This window comes from Poecilia latipinna, unplaced genomic scaffold (genome assembly GCF_001443285.1).
Source record: "Poecilia latipinna isolate Pla-1442-1.1 unplaced genomic scaffold, P_latipinna-1.0 Scaffold1672, whole genome shotgun sequence".
In the NCBI taxonomy this organism is placed as follows: domain Eukaryota; kingdom Metazoa; phylum Chordata; class Actinopteri; order Cyprinodontiformes; family Poeciliidae; genus Poecilia; species Poecilia latipinna.
Window position 1 is genome coordinate 116,083 of NW_015114288.1, and position 15,664 is coordinate 131,746.

Below are 15,664 nucleotides of genomic sequence, written 5' to 3' on the forward strand. Positions count from 1 at the left end.
GTTTTTTCTACCAGTCATGGTAACTCAAAGCGGAAACAAGTGAGCCACATTAGATCCTGGAGATGTGACGTCAACGCCGTAGGTGCAAAGAGCCCATTGTGTCCTGATTTGATGGCATCTATAATCCAACTGTTACATTTGTTTCCACCTTAAGATTTTCTATAAGCAAAGACATGCCGACTGTAAAATTATTTAGGTAGACAAATATTGGGGCCTGCCATGCATTGCATGGAGGCACCTACTATTCTACGCCTCAAAATAACTGCCGCTTCCCTTCATCGCTAATGCGGCTCATGTCGCTGCGTGTCCACTCAATACATATATAACAAAACGTGTGTCTCGATCCCGTGAGGGGTGCTATTACTTTTGTTGTCATTTTGAGTAACCATGGCAACATAATTAGTGAAAAATGAGCCAAATTCAAATCAAAACAAATTCTGACACTCTTTTGTGTCAGTTAGACTCAAAAGAGAGTTAAAATTTTATCTGCCCCTCTGTGTCTCACTCACACATGACAGATTTCAGAGAGGATTAATTACCATAGAAATAGAACACTGAGGAGAGCAGAAATGTAGAGAACTACAGAGACGGAGGAACGCTCAGTTCCTACAGAGCTTCCAGTTAGAACTACAGAGACAAACACCTTACTAGAGGAAAACTTACTACAAACAAAATGGCAGAAGAGCAAAGAAAGTAAGTTCCAAATGCCCTTAAACTGACAACCACTTTGGACTGTCAAAATAAGAGCAACACATACCCAATAAAATAACAGCCATCACATTTTTCATAGCAGGTATTTGCCATTTTGGGCATTATATGACTGGTTTTCCTCAAGGGATTAGTGAGGCCTTTTAAAATGAAGCTTACTGAAAATTTTTAAATAAAAGCCTCAATATTCCTCTCACTTGCAAAGCAAGGCTAAAGTAAAGCTAAAATAAGGCTAAAAGGCTTATGTTTTTTGAATAGTAACAATATTTGTTGTTAAACTGTTGCTAAGAGATAAGCGCATTTTCTGGTAACGAAGTGCCACGAAGTAAACATCTGATTTTTACTTTTGCAAAATTTAACAACTGTAAATTTCTTGTGTCTAAGCAGATAAGCAGTGTTTCAAAAGAGCTTATGCTTTATAAGCAATAATACTACTTGTTATTCATTTGGTGTTGGGAGATGAGCATTTTTTTCTGGTAACGAAGTATAAATCAGATTTTTACTCCTGTTGAATGTCTGTTTTATAATACATTTGCCAATGGCAAAAGAAAACATATTCGCTTTTCTGTTAAATACACCAACTACACAATTCTTGTTAAGTAGTAAGTACTGTAAAATAAGTAGTACTTAAAAAGAGCAGAAGAAATCTTATGTTTTTTGAACCATAATATTTGTTGTTAATCTGTTGCTAAGCGTTTTCTGGTAACCAAGTGCCACGAAGTAAACATTTGATTTTTACTTTTGTAAAATTTAACTGTAAATTTCTTGCGTCTAAGCAGATAAGCAGTATTTCAAAACAGTTTATGTTTTATAAACAATAATATTACATGTTATTAATTTGGTGTTGAGAGTAAAAATCAGAAGGCAGTGCATTAACATTAGCACAAACATTAGCAGTGCACTGCTAGCAGACACTAGCAGTCTAACTGTAGCCTTTCCCTATAACAAGCATCTTTAGTTATTTTTTATGCATTAGCTATGTTTAGTATACTGAGTGGAGGAAGTCAATGTAAGACAACATGCTAGTGATGCCCCACATGCTACTGACAGCATTTAGGTTAACATTAACATTTTGGCAAATTTCAGCTTATAATTAATTTTAACATACTGAATTCAGTAATTCCATGTTACTCTACATGCTATTGAGTACGTTGTAGCTTACTTTAGCATTGATGCTAATTTTTTAGCATCAGAATGCTGGGTTCCAACCAACGGGTACACTTTGGCAGTTTAAATTTCTTCAGAAATTTTCTATTTAAGCAACTAATTTTCTATCCATGTGTCTAACTCCTTTGAATTGCATCTTGCTCATCCTCACCAGAAGTTGGCCTTGGTGAACTGCTCCATGTAGAGCTGTTCATCTGTGAAGGGAGCCAGGTGCACGTCTCCGATGGTGGGGAACATTTTACCTGCAAACACACAGCAGCAGCAGAAAGTCAGAAAGACAGGGGCTTTCTATACAGCTGCACATGTGCAGAACCTGTCACAGTATGCGTTTAATCCAGAGTCCCCGACCTCCTCACCGTTGGGTTTGAGGAACTTCTTGGCATGCAGGTAGCTCTCCAGCATGCGCTCATTGAACAGCATGTAGCCCATCGGTTCTGAGATGATGATGTCCACCTGCTCTGGCAGCGACACCTCTTCCACCTTCCCGGGGATCACCACAACCCGCTCACTCAGGCGGTTGCTGTTCACCAGCACCTGCAGGGGAAACACGGAAGCATGTTCTCTAAGAACTGATTCTGCAGTGCTCCACAGGCTGGACTCTAAATGGAACAGGTGTGTATAAAGGTTAGAAAAGTGCAGCAATGCAGCAATAAATCAGTGTGACTTGGGTCGAAACAATTATTGGATAACTATCAGCTAAATTTAGAAACCGATTAATTGTTAACTGGAGTATAAAAACCCAAAAAACAGGCAATTTGCTTGCAAAACTGTAAAAAAAAAAAAAAACAAAAAAAAAACCTTTTGCATTTAAGAAAAGACATTCTTTTAATTTTTTTTTCTCCAGAACTCCTCAAGTGGTAAGTTTTACCTTCACCTGGTTCCATTTCCCCTCCCTCCCAAAAAAATCTCCTATAAGAACCTTTTTCTATCCAACAATTAGTCAGTCAATTCAAACCATAACCAATAGATCAGTCCTGTACTGATGTGCAGTCTAGCAGAAAGAGCTACAAGTATTTATTAGTTGCCTACTGATCTGTGCATCAGTGTATAAATGAGTGTGTCTGTGAGTGTGAATGCGTGAACATGACTCTAGCATAAAGAGCTTTGAGAGGTCAAAATGATTGGAAAAGTGCTGTATAAGTTCAGTCCATTTACAAATTTACCATTTAGCTGCAAACTTGGCTAAAATGATCAAGCATTGACTAAAGAAATTCTGTTTAAATTATTTAAAAATGTTATTACGTTATTTGTTAATGTATTTCTAATATTGTATTAAAAAAAGATTTTAGTGGTATAGATGAGAAATCTGCTTAATGTGACAATATTTTTGATCCAATTAATCAATATCTTGATCAATTACTAAAATAATCGTTTCATTAAAAACTTATAAAGTTATCTATTTGACCAGCCCTGACTGGTGATCAGCTGGTCCAAGTAAAACTGATCAGTGAACAAAGCATCACAAATTACAGTCATACTGACTGCAACAGCCTTCTGTGTGGACACTGTTGCTGAGTGAAGATAGCTCAGCTGTTGCTCTGTCAGTATGAAGTCAGAATGTGGAGCTTCCTGACAGGAAGCAGCTGTTCATCCAGACCCTTATTGCAGCTGATAACAGGAAGGAGGAGCCGTTTTATCCTCCAGCAGAGTGAGGTCTGCCTGTCTGGGAACATGATGGATTAGGAGACATTGGGAATCTTTAGAAATCTTTAGTCAGAGTTCGGCTGATTCTACAGGGAACACTCACACTGAGGTCTGCAGCTAGTAATGCCTGAGCTAAGTGCTAATATATAATGCTGAAGACTTTAGTCATGCTGTCAGTCTTCTGTTCTTTATAAAGACATCTGAACCATAACGCTGAGAACTTTAATGGATCTGTAGATATTCAGCAATGCAGAGAGACACAGCACTACAAGCTGAGAAATCGCTTTGATTTTACTACCAACATTTCGTTATTGGAGCTCAATTTGAAGCTCATGTGGAAAGCAGAAAAAGTAGTTCCTTGTATTTACAGTTAAACTGGTATTGGCAGATTTGATTGTATGCCTTGTAATCCACTAATAGTCAGCTAAAGGAGGAGAAATGGGAAGCAGATCCACCTGGCTGTGACCAAACATTGCAGGCATCAATCCTACATGATGTTGGAAACAGTCCAAGACAGTAGAACAGTCAGAAAGTTGGAAACACAAGTTCACTTGACCTTTAGAGTCTGGCAGGTAAAATGGAAACAATACAAACTACTGACACAGAAACCATGCTGGGCAACTCAGTGACGCAGAACTGGCAGCAGGCGTAGGCTTATAATGGGGAGACGGTGTTTGGAATATTGAACAGTGGCAGAAAGCAGTTGGTTAGCTCAGAGCTCAGGATAGGTAGAATAATGACAGGTAGCACTGCAGCATGGAGATAGTTCTCTCCCTGAGGATCAGTCGGGATGGCTGGGCTCCACTGAGCAGAGCAACATGATACCAGCAAACATGTTCATCATGTAGCTGCTGATTGCCTCTAAATGTACTCCGCAGAAGGAAAGCGAACCCAAACAGAAAATGGGACCAAACTAGACCTGAACTTAAAGTGATGATGTAGCCCACAGGTGTCAAACTCCAGTCCTGGAGGGCCACACCTGAATAGAATAATTAGGTCATTAAGGCTCTGGAGAACTTGTCTACGCAAGGAGGAGGTAATTAAGCCATTTCATTCCAGTGTTTTGTCCCTATGGCACATCTAAAAACTGCAGGACAGCAGCCCTTGAGGACTGGAGTTTGACACTCCCGATGTAGCTTATTCTGCTTATTCTAGGGATGCACTGATCCACTTTTTTCACTTCTGATACCGATATCTGAGACTTGGTATCAGCCGATACCAAGCGGATATAGAACGACAGTATTGAATGACCTAAAACGCTTTTTTTTTTTAAACAGATGTATAAATATACTAAATTACAAATGTATCTGATAACACCAGTACAGCTCACTTAAACACACCAACAGCTTCACAATCTTGACCAAACATGGAAAAACAACAACTTTTATTTGTTCAGTCAGTGCAATTAGGAGAACAGCCAATAAATAATAATAAACATTACGTAGCTCAGAGCACAAAACATAGAGCCAGACTGGATAGATCTGCCCTTATGGATCGGACACATCATCACCAATACCAAATTTGGAATTTTTTCAATATTGTAACTGATACAGATATCAATATTGGGTTGGTAAATCTTTAATTTATTCAGTCTGTATCCCACTGACAGACAACAAGTTCTCTAAGATCACCAGAATATAGAGAGGAGCTGGTGTGGTCACATCTGTCTGTGATGACCCCTCAGTCTGCAGCTTTAAAACATGGTCAAATTAAAACATTCACATTTGTTCCACCATTTTTCCAACTGGCTAAAACATTGACAGTATCAGATTAGACAGTGCCAGACACATTCATTGGCACCCCTCCTATACATGTGCAAAAATCTGCATCATAATCTCACACTGAACATTTAAAACAATTCTACCTTTAATTTATGGACATTTATTCAGAGAGGAAGGATAAATCTGGCTTTAAGCATTAGTTCCTAACAAATTCACTAGCAGGTAAATTAATGGCACCCCTAGCCACTCCCTTTAGAGAAGTGTCTCATTTCCAGTCCTCAGGGACTAAAACCCTGATTCTTTTAGACGTGACTGTTCCAAATCACCTGACCCAAAAGACTGCATGACCTCCTCTGCATGCTGCAGAAGCCTGTGAATCACCCACTTATTCAAGTGGCAGAAGGGAGACGCCAACATGCAGGGCAGCACTTCCTCAGGACTGGAAGCGAGAAACAATCCTTGACAAGGAATGTAACTGAATCTTTGTTTAAAAGTAGAACTGACTTGATTGAGCTGATGAGTTTTTTTGGCCTCTTCTAGTCAGTAACTAGTGACTCTGTTCACTGGACTGAGGAGAAGCCATGGTTATTTTTATTTTCAAAAATAACCATGGCTTTTTATTGTTGTTGTTTTTTTTTTACATATTTATTAAAACTGTCACTGTCATGACAGCATGCTAAGTAACCACAACAGAGTCTGTCATCAATGCTAAGGCTAGTCGGTAAGTTTTCTTCGCCATTAACACAGTGAGCAGCGATTACATGAGGATGACTGACAGCAACAAGCCCCTCCTCCTGGCTCTGATTGGTTGTTTTTGATCAGTGCATTTGTTCAGACGGCAGTAGTAGCTTAGGGAGGTGGAAGAGATCCATCTTTTCACAGATTATCTGTCTCATGTCATACTGTCATGACATGGTGACAGTTTGAACAAATACGTCAGAAACATGTTTTTTTATTTTTACATGATGTAGTTTTAATGTGCAGAGTGGCATCAAGGGACATTTAAAATATCAGGAGACTCTACATGCAGCCTGCTGTACTCTGACAGCAGGCTGCATGTAGAGTAATGTATGTGATGAACTGGTCATCACATACATTACAACAGTAAGATGAACCAACTCCTACAGGCAAAAAAGACTTTAGAGCTTTTAGAATGTAGTTCCACGGCTGTTATTCTTTAACGTGATTTCTTCCCTTCAATAAATATACTCAAATTAAAGTTTTTGTTTTTCTGAAATGTTCTATATGCTGTTACGTTGCTGTGCTAAAAAGATCAATTTTATGTTTTCTTTATCCTCTTTCCCCAGGGTGCCAGCAAACATGGGCACCACTGTAGCGGTTACAGTTCCTACAGACAGGTACGCACCTCAGCATGCTGAGCCATGGTGCTGGCCTCCACTGCATACACCTTCCTGGCCCCAGCCTGGGCCGCAAAGAACGACAGGATTCCTGATCCGCAGCCCACATCCAGAACCACCTGGAGAACAGGAGGGAGACTCAATGTCAAGGTGAGCCACAAGTCAAAGCATTAGTTCTACACAGACGATGTGGCTGGTTTCTGTACACCAAAGAAAGCATGGAGGCAGACTTTAAGGAGCTCTTATGAGGAACTGGTGAACAAACAATTTGCTTCTTGTTTGGGTTTCATTTATTCATTTTTATCCCTTTCCAAGAGCCAGCTGCTTAGAGCTGAACCTGACGGCTCAGTCAGTGCTGGAGGTTACCTTGTCCTTGAAGTCTGTGTGGTTCTGCAGAATGGCCCGCTGGTAGGTTCCCGTCCGGACGTAGTCCTGCATCATGTTCTGTTGCTGTGAGAGGTAGCCGTAGAACTGCCGGAACACCAAACAGGAAACGGTTTTAGAGAACATGAAAGTTTCATCAGAACAGACTGCTACACTTTCAGCTGGACGTCCATCCAGGCTCAGACTCCAACCGGGTTTCCTCCAGCCACCAGCTCTGACCTGCTCCCTGTCTTTGAGCTGTATGCCAATCAGATCCACGCCTCTTCCTCCACATGTTCGTTGTGTCCTTGAATCATGTAGGGCATTCTTTAAAGGGGCAGTTTGTGTTTTCCAGGCACATAGTGTCATTTTATATCACAATCAAATAGCTGTTACCTTCAGTTTCTACAAAATGCTGTATGACAAGAACTTCTCTGTGAGACTGGAAACTACAGCTCTGAGGAGGAGCCGTGTCCCGAAGGTGGAACTAGGTCCACCTAGGCTTTTGCACAGCTAAATGGTTGCCATGGAGATTAGAGGATTTCTCCAATATACATGAAAGAATCAAGGCAACACTAAAGGTGTGTTTTTAATGAGGAAACAACATTATAACATGATGTCAAGCTGACACTGCCCCTTTAGCCAAATGTTTTATTTCAGCTATTCATGAATATTAGTCCTGTCAACACATTTTCCATATCTGAGCTGATATTACTGCACTTCCTAATAAAATTACATCAAAGTGAAAACTGCCTTTCCAAGAGGAAACATAAGAAGTTTAAGGGTTATAAATACTTTGGCAGGGCTCTATAAGCAAAGGAGTTACTTTCATGTCACTGAACCAACCAAAACAAAGACAAAAAAGACAGGAAAACAAGAGCTGAGTAACAAATCAATGTTATTGATTAAATGAATTATGATGATTGAATTTCTGGAAAGTCTGCATTTTTTTCTCCCACCAATAAACTTGTTGGGTTTCTGTAGTTTCAAATTCAGGACAACTGAGAAGAGGGAAGACTTGGAAAAAAAACAACTTTTGAAAATATTTTTGTCACTTGTAATCTCTTTTTAAGTTTCTAATCTAAAATGGGATTTGGCATAACAAAAATCAGAGATTTTATTTTGGAAAGTGATGCTGGTAACCAGGGGAACCAAAGCAGAGCATTTAAACACATATGTAAAGACACATGTGTAGCAGAGTTTGGCCACCAGAGTGCAGTGTTCCTTATGTTCTGTGAGAAAACATCTGCTCACTGGCTCCATGCAAACACAAATTCAATTCAAGTTTATTCCATCAAGGACAGCACATTAAACAATGTTGCATGTTAAAAACAAAGCAGCCATTGTTTTGTACAAAGGTTTTCTAGCCACAGGCTAATTTGCAAACGCAGCCTTCTACACTCAGACCTAAAACCTTAAAGAAGAGCCTGAGGTTTCCTCTCTGTGGAGCCTGAGATGTCTGCCACTAGAAGGTCGGTGCTGGGATGAGAGGTTGTCAGAAAGCTGACACTGCTGTGCAGGTAGGGGAGGTGAGAACAGAAAGAATGGATGTGCAACACAGGATTCCAGAAAACCAGCCAGCTAGCTGTGTAGAAGCACTCTGCTGCTACGGTGACCCGGTTCTGTTCAGAAGTTCTGAGATGAGTTTGGAAAGATCAATAGCAGAATCTTGAAGAGAAAGAGTTTTCTGCAAAAAAAAGTTGAAGGGGCAGTATTTTGGGTTTCCCAGCCACTTTGTGCTGTAAAATGTCAAGTAACTATGTAACTTCAGTTCATAAACAAATGCTGTATCTAGGAAATTGGCTTAAAAGTAATTTGACTTTGTAATTTCCTACCTTGAAATTTGGTATCTGTTCTTTTAAAAACTCCTGCTCTGTCTGAAACGCCACCTTCAGGAAATCTTCACAACATGGCTCCTCTATTAACCCTTTAATGTTTTTACCGGCGTTTCACTGAGAAGTAGATCATATAATAAACTCAGCAAATGCGTAGTTCCACCAAGTGTTTGCCAATTGCTGCTGGCTAGTCTGAAGGAGCTGACTGGGAGTTTTGGGGGATGGGTTGCTCTGTGAGCCGGAAGCTCACAAACTTGGAAGCTGCAGGTCTGAGGAGCAGATGCGTCTTGAAGGTGGAGCTAGGTCCACCCAACTGTTTTGAACAGATAAATGGTTGCCTTGGAGATCATAGGATATCTAACACATGTATGAAAAAAATCAAGGCAAAATGCCAGGCATGTTTTTGATGAGAGAATAGCATTATAGTATGGTGTAAAGTCCAAAAAAGTCAATTTAACATGATACTGTCCCTTTAACCATGAGCGATGGTGACTGAGTTAAAGACCTAATGGTGAGAACAGATGGGATATGCTTCTTAGATTACATAATCCTAGATTTCAAATCTCTCAAGAGCACAAAGAAGTCCTGTAGAGAAATATGGAGAGAGGCTCTTTGTCCTGATGGTCTATTCTGAGACAAAAACTAAAAATAATCAGGCAGGTAAAGTGGAGGTGGGGGCTGGACAGTGTTCACTAAATACTTCAACAGGATAAAAAAAAACTGTTTTACCAAACATACCTTCCTCATTTCTAAAAGGCTCAGAGATCTGGGGTGCATTTGTTTTCCTCACCTGGAAATACTGTACAGCAGAGGACTCCTCTGTTCTTTCACTGAAGACGGAGTGCTCACCAGCATGCCCCCGGCAGTTCTTCAGAAGGTTATAAAAGGACTGAAAGTCTGCAGCAGAGCACAAACACTGACGTCACCAGGACTAACCTGAGCTTCCACAGCTACTTTCCTATCAAACTCATATTCATTCAGCATCATGTTTGTCTGTAGCCAGGTGAAGCCCACCGGCTGCCTGGTCTCATGGTGCTGGTTTTACCTGCGGGCGAGGAGAACTGCAGCAGCACGCTGTTGCAGCCCAGAGTGATGATGAACGACTGCTTCCCTACGCGGCTGCACTCTGTGTCACGAGAAACTGAACACTTGAACACACTCGTCTCCTCTCCTGCAGACACACACAAGGACATGCAGTGAATTTAGAGCGCTGCGTTAGAAACAAATCAGCAAAAATCAGCCAATAAATCCGTTTCTAAACCAGGACAACAAAAGGCTGATGATGGAACATTGATGCCTTTACAATGTTTGAGTGGGAGAGAACATTTCAGCAATTAATGGCACCCCACAGGCTGAAGATGAGTCACAACGGCCAACTTTAAAACCGCTCCAACAGGATCGATGCAGATTTTCCACAAAACGAGGAGTCAGCAGGTGGAGCATCCTGGGCCGTTATATAACGAGAACATTAACATTGTTTCAAACACAAACATTTTAAGTAAAAAGTAGCACTTTTACTGTGGTACACCACCTCACAAAGTGTTCACACCCCTTCAGCTCTTTCACATTTTATCACAGTTAATCTCCTGCACTGGGATGTTTTGGACAGGCAAAGAAAGAGCTGCAGATTGTGGCATAGAAGCAAAACGAAGGGCGTTTTGAGAGTTTGCTACAAATAAAAATCTGAAAAGTGTGGCATGTGTTAGTATTCAGGCCCACTCAGTCACAGCTCTGTGAAGTGTATTGTGTGGCAGTTTTTATGGCAAGTCTGTGACAGTTTATTTCCACCAAAACTCAATTTTTGCCAAAAGAATTTATTTTTTTTGACAAAACATCCTTGGAAAGAAAGAGGTGGTGGTTTTGTTGCCAGGATATGGGACAGAGTCAAATTGCTTTCTCTTTTGCTAAACCTAAGTCATGAAACCAAGTTGTTAGATGTTTCAGATTCTCAATTGATCTTAGGCCTGAACTTTGACTGGACCATTCTAACAAATGATTAAACATTAATTTTTCATTTCACAATTATTCACTACTTTATATTGTGGAACATGTACAGCTTGCTGTTGGAAAAGTGTGGGACAGAATGTGTTTGATACACACTGGAGTTATGAAAACAGGTTTTTCCAAAACTCTGTAGTTGTGTGTTGCTTCACTCAGTGACGTTCAGTGTCAAGGCTCCTTCACTGTTCAGCAGTCACGCACGCCTCATTCTAAGATGAAATGGAACCATATTTCTGACTGGCCTGACAAGATGCATTTCTAAAATCAAGCCAGAAATCCTCACAGTACATTTTCTATAACACATTTCGCTTAGTGTATCATCAGCCTGGCGGGCCACCAGGCTTTACTTGCCCCTCCACCGGCTAAGCGTGGTTTGTTTATTTTAATTTGGGTTTTTTATACATCAGTCACAGTAAAGATGAGGTAAGCTAGGTTTATAGTTGACGCATCAAACTGGGAATGAGGAGTTGCACACCAAATACAACATCCGGTATCTGATCCTTGACCTCTGACACTGTAACTTCCAAGTTATGATGCTGGCTCGTGCGCCTCCAAATGTTTTTAACTTAACATTTTTTAGCACAAAAACATGGTGAGGAGCTGGTGGGCTGCCACAGTGCCCCCAACACCGGGCTCAGCAGGTTTCCTGGGAAAAACCCTGCATTTCCATATGCAAATCCCCCTGCAAGCATTAAAGCAGTGAGGATGTTGAGCAGGCTGAGTCACAGCTAATCCAGTCCCTGATAGAGATGCTGGCTGAGGGTAGCCGCTAAGCACCTGTACAACAGATCAAGTAGAAAGGAGGAGCTCAGATGATCCCGTCTTTAGCCCTGTGTGTTTATTACAGCAGAGCAAAGCTGAGCAGTAAGCAGGAGAAAAACTGAATCCAAATGATGTAATCACAGGCCAGAGGGGCCTGGATGACAGCATGAAACCAAATACTGCAGTTGGTTTGTTTGTTTACTAGGATCCCCATCAGCCATCATCATGACAATGGCTACTCCACCTGGAGTCCACATCATAAAAACAAAATCAGTAACACACTCTTTATATAAAGTTAAAATAATAAATCTCCAATTAACACTTTGTAACATGAATTAATCAGGTGTTACATAGAAACAGTGAAGGAAGGAGTTCCATGTTCTCAACCGACTGTTGTCTAGTATTATTATCACATCATAGAAGATGAAACAGCAATTATGTATCACAATTATCTAAAGTGTGACTTAAAAAAGTTAATTATTCAAAACATTTGGTATTTTAGATCTAATATTCTTTAAAAACAAAAGAACAAAGAAAGGCGATGTCAACCTGATCTGTATCTGGACGAGTTCAGGATGAGACCCGCTGTCTTATGTTGGACTAACTGTAGTTTGTTCAAACAGGACCACACCATGGGGCAATGCTGCAGCCAAGATAAGAAGCTGTGTTAACTCGAGAGATTAATATTAAGAATGACAACACAAGCTACTTCCTTCTAGATGTAGAACAGTACAAATCAGCACTAACCACTCCACATGCTTTGTGGTGTGCACTCACTTACTGTACATGAGCAATAATCACTGGTAGGTTTAGGGAACCATTCATTTCTCTCAACATTGTGGTAGTAATGTTAAGATTGTTCCATGGATGTTGGTGAGAGGCTTTAGGCAATAGGAATACATGATATAGACAGTGGACGTTTGGCCTACAATAGAGCTCTGTAGTCTACCGGCTAATCACGTTAATGCTTGTTGATAATGTAAACACCATCAAATCAGAGCAGCGGGAATGGCTGAGAGCGCAAGGGAAGTTTAGACTTTTGCCTTAAGGTGGCGCCACAAAGCTTGTTAAAAAGGCATGTGCTAAAACATCAATTATCTGAACCTGGTTTGTGTTTAAACTAAGGCTGTCAACATTAACGCATGCCATTACCTAAAAAAGTTTAGTGCGTTAGCATTATGTCTATCTATTAACGTAGATTAATCACATTACCTATTTTGACCTAAAAGCTTCTCTTCTGTGGAGGGTCTCCTGGTTCACAGCCATCTGGTACTTGTAATGCAGAGTCGCAAACACAAGTGAAAAGATGAGCAAGGAGTCGGACTGCTATGTTCAGCGGCAACTTTTGCTTTGAAGAATCACCGTGATGATGACACTTCGTATGCGTAACAGTTTTTTTCCAGACACATTGTGATGAGTGCCTCATCAAAATCATCAACACACATCAAATGTTGATAAATGTTTCTTATATTATGGTTCTAAAGCAACTCTAAACAGGTGGGATTTTTATCTAGATTTAAAGGAACTCAGTGTTTCGGCTGTTTTCTGGAAGTTTGTTCCAGATCTGTGGTGCATAGAAGTTGAAAGCTACTTCTCTATGTTTGGTTTTGGTTCTGGTTCTGGAGATGCAGAGCAGAAGCAGAACCAGAAGATCTGAGAGGTCTACAAGGTCTGTAATGGATTTGGTGATAAGCTGTTCAGTGATTTATAAAATAAAGTCCACTCGTGCAAACATTAGGACCAAACACAACTTAACATATTTTAAAATTGATTTTTGAGCATTTTGAGGAATGCTGATTCTCTATAGAATCAGTTTTTTTCTGCACTTCTAGAACAGACACCACACATCCTGGACACAAACTATTTAGACTTTTGCCTTAAGGTGTCGCCACAGACAGTTTTTTCCCTCAGGCCTTCTCTGATTAACAAAATGAACAACTTGCAGCCAGAGCAGCCAGCTACTCTGCTGGGAAACAAAATAAGCATATTAGCACTGCAGCAATCCACACATGGTCATACCATTTCTTTTAGCCCTCATTTCCTCAAACTTTAGGTATTTCTACTTCATGTTTGGATGCTTTGAGCGCTTGAAACCAAAGTCAAATCCCTTGTTTGTGCACACAGTGTGTCGCACAGGTCTAACGTGCAAGTAAACATGTCTGTTGCAATAAGCAACTAATCACATAAATAAACAGGAGCTCAATAATTTCCATTCTGATGATTATTAGTTCTGAAGAACAATTTTGTTTAGAGTTCATAATCCATTTTATCTATGGTTTCAGTTGTGTGTTGGTTTTTATTTCCTTTTCATTTATTGTTTTTGGTTGTCGTTTTATTTTGGATATTTAAAATGTTTTCCAGTTCCACTATAGAGTGTTCTGTACAAAATTCAAGCTTATTAGTCTTTGAGAGGGCAAAAACTGTGTGAATACATTATTGTTTACCGCAATAATTACTGGGAATTTATCGTCCAGCAAAATTTGTTATAACACGTTTATGTGTAACACGTGTTCTACAGAGTGAATCAGCAGAAAAGAAGAAGAGTTGTGATGATGTTTAGAGCCCAGACTGGGGTGCCTGTCCAGCATGTGGAAACAGCGATGTTCAACAGCCTGTCTGTCAATCATAACCTGCTAAATATGAATTAGAAGAGCAATTACTCTGTGACACGCTTCCATCTGAATATTTTTTACAAAACTAGTAAAACAACTTGGGTCATTTATCTCTTCCATCCATTTAAAACAGAACAGAGCGCCAACAATAAATGGAACCTTGGTAACTGGGCCAGCAGCGCTGAACAAAACCAACACTGGCTATTTTTACTTGGTCATTTCCACAAGCTCCCTTTTCTAGTGACCTCAGCCATGCTCAGTTTATTACCAGCAAAGCTGTTAAAGACATTAGAGAGGAGATAACATCTGACTGTGCTTCACACAGAGACAGCTGGGCTGCAGAGAGCTGATCTCCTGCAGACAACTAACTAAAAACAGAGCATTAGCATACAGCAGCAAGTTGCTCAAGTTAAAGAGTAAAACCTTTTAAAGAGTCAATTTACAAAAAAGAAGAAGAAGAAAAAAAACAGCAGCTTTAGGCCAGAATGTTGAGTGGTTTTATGTTTAAACAAATAATACAGATAGATGTAACTAATTGGAGCATAAGGGTCACTCTTAGGGCTGTAACTAACAATAATTTTAGTAATAGATTATATCAATTAATCCAACAAATTGCCACATTCTGTAGATTTTTCATTTAATCATAAACCTTTTTTTTTTTTTTACAGTGTTAGAAATGCATTAAAAGATGCAAATAAATAAGTCAGTTCCCTTTCTAAATCAGAAATTGAACATTACATTGCCTTTATTTGCAGCAAAAAAAGAGATCTGTAGCTAAAACAATAGCAACATGTGAAAAGGTCAGGCCTTTCTTATTGTGTTATCAGTACAGTGTAGAATCTGGAGATTCATTTTTGGATTAATGATTAATAATTGATAGCAAAAGGTGCCTAATATGAGATTTCTTTTACTTTTTTTTTTACCACTCAAGTGGTTCAAATTTTACAATTTGAACCACTTGAGTTCTGAGTAGAACAGATTAATTTAGCACATTAAATCAAATGTATATTATGTTTTGGATAGTTTGAACTTAATTACTGTTCTGAGTGTGCTGCTGTTTCATCAAATGGCCTTTTTTAAGTCTGCATAGTCCGGTTAGCAAGACAGTAATTGATTAATCGCAATGAATTGATTATTAAACAAATTCTTTGTTTCAGCCCAACTTGAAAATAACAAAATAATACAAATTTACTGAAAGCTAGCCAATAATAATAATAATAAAAATAAAAAAATGAAATAAAAAAAAAATCACACTGCTGTTAAGTTGTGGTTGAACAGACTAATTTAAAAACTAATGAAACAGACCTGGACTGCATTACTTGCAGCTATCTGTAACAACTTTAGTTTTAGTGAATTAAACTTTACAGCAGTGATTCTTGAGAATAGGGACAAAACAGGTCCTATGGATAAAGCAAAAATTTGAATAAAATATACACTAAATATAATTTTTTTTCTAATATCTGACTAAACTAACCTGGGTCATGTGAGCACAA

General features: G+C 39.5%; 1 protein-coding gene across 1 annotated transcript in view; it reads right to left on the reverse strand.

Annotated features, from left to right (window-relative positions):
* carm1 (coactivator-associated arginine methyltransferase 1) overlaps positions 1 to 15,664 on the reverse strand; it is a 43,440-nt gene that overhangs the window by 16,589 nt on the left and 11,187 nt on the right. The window contains exons 2-7 of the mRNA XM_015059958.1: positions 9,842 to 9,967; positions 9,587 to 9,693; positions 6,965 to 7,069; positions 6,607 to 6,717; positions 2,232 to 2,409; positions 2,027 to 2,117 (exon numbers count right to left, since the gene is read on the reverse strand). Coding sequence (XP_014915444.1) covers positions 2,027 to 2,117; positions 2,232 to 2,409; positions 6,607 to 6,717; positions 6,965 to 7,069; positions 9,587 to 9,693; positions 9,842 to 9,967 — 718 coding nt within the window. The remainder of the gene's footprint in view (positions 1 to 2,026; positions 2,118 to 2,231; positions 2,410 to 6,606; positions 6,718 to 6,964; positions 7,070 to 9,586; positions 9,694 to 9,841; positions 9,968 to 15,664) is intronic.